The 4,359-nt window shown below is 34.5% G+C and overlaps 1 protein-coding gene across 1 annotated transcript; it reads left to right on the top strand.

The window, feature by feature from the left end:
- Positions 1 to 243: 243 nt before the first annotated feature.
- LOC135628354 (exopolygalacturonase-like) lies at positions 244 to 1,743 on the top strand. The gene is made up of 4 exons (XM_065134977.1): positions 244 to 312; positions 505 to 810; positions 912 to 1,430; positions 1,510 to 1,743. The coding sequence occupies exons 1-4, from the start codon at positions 244 to 246 to the stop codon at positions 1,741 to 1,743; spliced, it is 1,128 nt and encodes a 375-aa protein (XP_064991049.1).
- The last annotated feature ends 2,616 nt before the right edge of the window (positions 1,744 to 4,359 follow it).

The raw sequence follows: 4,359 nt of genomic DNA, 5'->3' as shown, positions 1-4,359 counted from the left end.
AGTGATTGTTACCTTGGTTGTCAAAAATTGCTTAAACCATATGTACTTGTTGATTACATGGGAAGAATCCTCTTGCATGCCCTCACTATAAATGATTTCTTAATTCAAACTATTGACATGCACACACAAGCGCTGATTCAGAGAACACATCGATCGAGGAGAAGACTTTTGATAATGGGATTAGAATTAAGTATTATTGTGATTGGCTTGCTATTCTTCATCTTAAGTGGTGCGAGGGTAGCCATGGCTGACGGTGTTTACAATGTGAAGGATTATGGAGCAGCAGGAGATGGCAAAACCGATAACACAAAGGTAGCTTTTCATGTTTAGTATAGGTTTTCACTACAACCAATAGTTTTTGTCGTAGTTCCTATGAATTTAAAAATCTTCATGAACTTGAATTACAAAAAGTTTTAGCGGGACGGAGGAGAAACATAAGAAACTTCTTGTATTTTCTTCATGACATCTCCATACTTACGGTTGTAACAATTATGGACATGGTAGGCTTTTGAAACGGCATGGAGTGCGGCATGCGCGGTACAAGGGAAGGCAACGATAGTGATCCCAGAGGGAGCATACCTGCTCGGTCCAACAATCTTCAAAGGGCCATGCAAAGGCATAATGGTGATGCAAGTGAAAGGGCAGCTACTGGCATCCACCCATCTCGAAGCTTACAATCAATATTGGCTCCATTTCCAGTACATTAATGGATTGGTTATCTCAGGTGGTGGAAGATTCAACGGACAAGGAGCTTCTGCATGGCCTTACAACCAATGCAAAAAGACAAATGATTGCAAACCCTTACCCATGGTATGGTAGCCATGTCTTCCTTGCTCTAACCATGCAGATATTAACACTACTTCGTTCTTACTTTGAATTGCACTGACAATCGTTACAATGCTACCGTATAGAACTTGGTGTTCAGTTTCGTCACGAACGCAACCATCAAAAGCATTTCTTCTATCGACAGCAAGTTCTTCCACATTCATGTCTTTGAATCAAGAAACATTATCTTTGATTCCATCAAGATCAGTGCTCCTCAAGATAGCCCCAACACTGATGGCATTCACATCGCCGAGTCGACCAATATCCAGGTTGCCAATTCAGTCATCGGCACCGGTGATGACTGCATCTCCATCGGCCCGGGCTGCACCAATCTGACCATCTTTAAGGTGTTATGCGGCCCAGGCCATGGCATCAGCGTCGGTAGTCTCGGCAGAAATGCTGGTGAGAAAGATGTAATCGGGCTGAACGTGAGTAATTGCAATCTTACCGGTACAACAAATGGATTGAGGATCAAGACATTGCAATCTTCTCCATCTAGGTTGAAGGCCACTGATTTCGTCTTTGAACACATCATCATGAATAATGTCTATAACCCCATCATCATAAATCAGAATTATTGCCCATCAGATAACTGTCCCAAAAAGGTATGCCTCATTGCTTCTACTACAGCTAAATATATCATCATAGTCTTGAAATTTGAGCATCCTTCCTCTCTCCATGTAGGATCCTTCTCTAGTTAAGATCAAGAATATCAAGTACAGAAATATCGTGGGGACCTTTCTCTCGCCAATAGCTTATAATCTAGTGTGCAGCGAGGTTGCTCCATGTGAGGGCGTGGAGCTCAGTGACATCAGCTTGAAGTACAACGGCAACGAAAAGCAACCCAAAAATGCTTCTATTTGTGTTCATGTCTATGGTAGCTCCAATGGCAACGTGAAACCTGACCCGTGCATCTGATTTCGCATTATGGGGTTGTGAGGCAAAAGTGATGAACTGTTCCACACAAGAGTTCCTATCCCTACTTTTTTCTGCTTTCTCTTTGTTACATTGAGTATATGCCTTGTATCATAAACAAAAAAAGAAATAAAGAAATTGTCCACATGCAAAATGACATCCCATGTTTATAACATGGATGTCTCATGTTAGTTTCATATTTTTCTGAAAAATATACATTAAATTTTAGTGACATTGTAATAACAAAGTATAGTTATTAATATTACCGAATTGTTATTCGATTAAGCCCTAGGTCACTAGTTGAAACGTTGTGTCAGCAAGTCAGACTTCATGTTTAATTATGAAAATACTTTAAAACATGTAAATAATTTAAAATTTATTTAAAAATCTAAAATATGACAATTAATAAAAAAATAAAAAACTTTAACAAATAGAAACAAAACTTCAATCACATAAATTTTGATAAAAATAATCTTATCTACTTATACTATAAACATAAACCTTTATGCGCATTTAGTAACACATGATAATATATAAAATATTTTAAATTAAATTTAAAATTCCAATGATTGAGCATGAATATCGACATAGATATAACTTACCTACATGATGGTAGTTGGAATAATACATCAATAAGAAGTATACAATAATAAGAAGAGATGATAACAAGAAAATTACCTTAAAAAAGAGATGACCTTACAAATATGATAATACTTAGAATAATACTTAGTATTGAAGATATATTCTATTAGAGAATCATTTTTATGTAAGAAATCAACTCAAATGTAAAAAACTCTTGATTTAGGATATTTTTTAAAATTCTGAGTTCTTTCACAAAAAAAGAATTCTATATTGTACTAAAGATTAATTAATTTTGATATTTTATCATGTTGATATAGTTACATAATTGTTGAATTACCATTATATGAAAGGAATAAAAATATGGGAAATATGACAAGAAAATTTGTCATGATAAAGGGAATGACTGGATTAATGAAAAACAAAAGTAAACATTAATTATTTGAAGAAGGAGATTAGATAGAGCACATTAGATTTTTGGTTACTTAATTTTGACATTCCATGTTTAATTTGATCTTACATGATATTATATAATTAATTTAATTATGGATTGAAAAATGGTCTTACATAGAAGTTGACATTGGAAAAATAAAACAATAAAAATGATTTTGTATTTAATTATGATTAGAATTTTAAATTTTCATATGGATTTGTGCTATTGAATGTTATACGAAAAAGGGTATGAGAATTATATTTTTTTCGAATATTTATAATAAAAAATAAGTATATATGATTTTGTCAGGACGATTTATAAAAGTAACATTATATCTGTTTTCCATGAAGCTATATGTGTGCAATTTGTAGCCGTATAATATTTCAAGCAGAACACAAACGACGGTAATCTAAATGACAACAGCATGGTAGCCAATAGCCAAACTAGTAGTTAACGAAGAATCTACTTGCAACAAACACGCTCCCCCCCTCAGTCCTCACTCTTCTTGCTCGGGACCTCGTCGCTTGCTTTCTCGTCTGCAGGCTTTCCCTCCGAGTCCTCTTTTCCCTCGTCAAAGGCCTTCTCTGGTTTTTTTGTTGGTGTCTCGTCTGGGACAGTGGATTCGGTAGTCCCCTCTATAGGCATCGCCACATCAGGAGCTTTTGCTTCTTCAGGCAGCTCAACTGTCTTTAACCATTTCTTCTTCGACAATTGTCTCGTTAGTCGACAGTACTAGCCTGGGTGTTATCTCCACTTTGGCTACGAATTCTTGATGAACCGTTATCTCATCATTTGTGACATGGATCGCTTCCTCTTTCTTTGGCTCTTCGTCGACGTCCACAGCATGATCGTCGAGGCATTTCTATGACAATGCAATTGTCGCTGACTGAACCTGAAAGCCAGAATCGACCCAAATAAATGGTGTTAATTACCAACTAGTTACAAGAATAGTACCAAAAATACTATTAAAGGTGTTAAAATTAAATATGTTCAAGTGTCATAAAGAGACTAATTTCATCAAGAAAGGTACATTGTATCAAGAGAAAAATTTATTACATTAAAAAAAATTAAATATTTATAAAAAAATAAGTCAAATTGGTTTTTGGTTCTTGAAAAAGTTTCTTAAAAAAGAATGATTCATTTTGAATACAATTAATGTAATGTATTTTTGGGGATTATATAAACCTCATAGGATCATGAAATAGATAAAGTTTCTGAAATTGAAAAGAGTTTTTTTGAGAGAAATATAGAAGATTGAAGCTTATTTTACTCTTCCTTTATTTGATATCTCTATCTCTTCTTTCTATAAAATTCAACATTTGGTATCAGAGCGTAGGTTAAGCTATAGCCTCTTCCCTAAGTATCATCCAAATTTAAATTCTAAGATTGACAAAAAAAATTATGATACATGATGCATCTAAATGAAGGTTCTTCTAGGCTCCCAAGATGTATGAGAGTTTATAGAATATGAATATATTGAACCAAGTCCAACAAAAGAATGAGCAATAAATACAGAAGCAAGAAAGCAACTCAAAGATAGAAGGAAGAAGGAAAAAAATGCTTTGTTTATAATCTACCAAGGACTTGATGATACAATATTCGAGATC

This window comes from Musa acuminata, chromosome BXJ3-1, assembly GCF_036884655.1.
Source record: "Musa acuminata AAA Group cultivar baxijiao chromosome BXJ3-1, Cavendish_Baxijiao_AAA, whole genome shotgun sequence".
Classification (NCBI taxonomy): Eukaryota; Viridiplantae; Streptophyta; class Magnoliopsida; order Zingiberales; family Musaceae; genus Musa; species Musa acuminata.
This window is presented reverse-complemented; position numbering and strand designations above follow the sequence as displayed.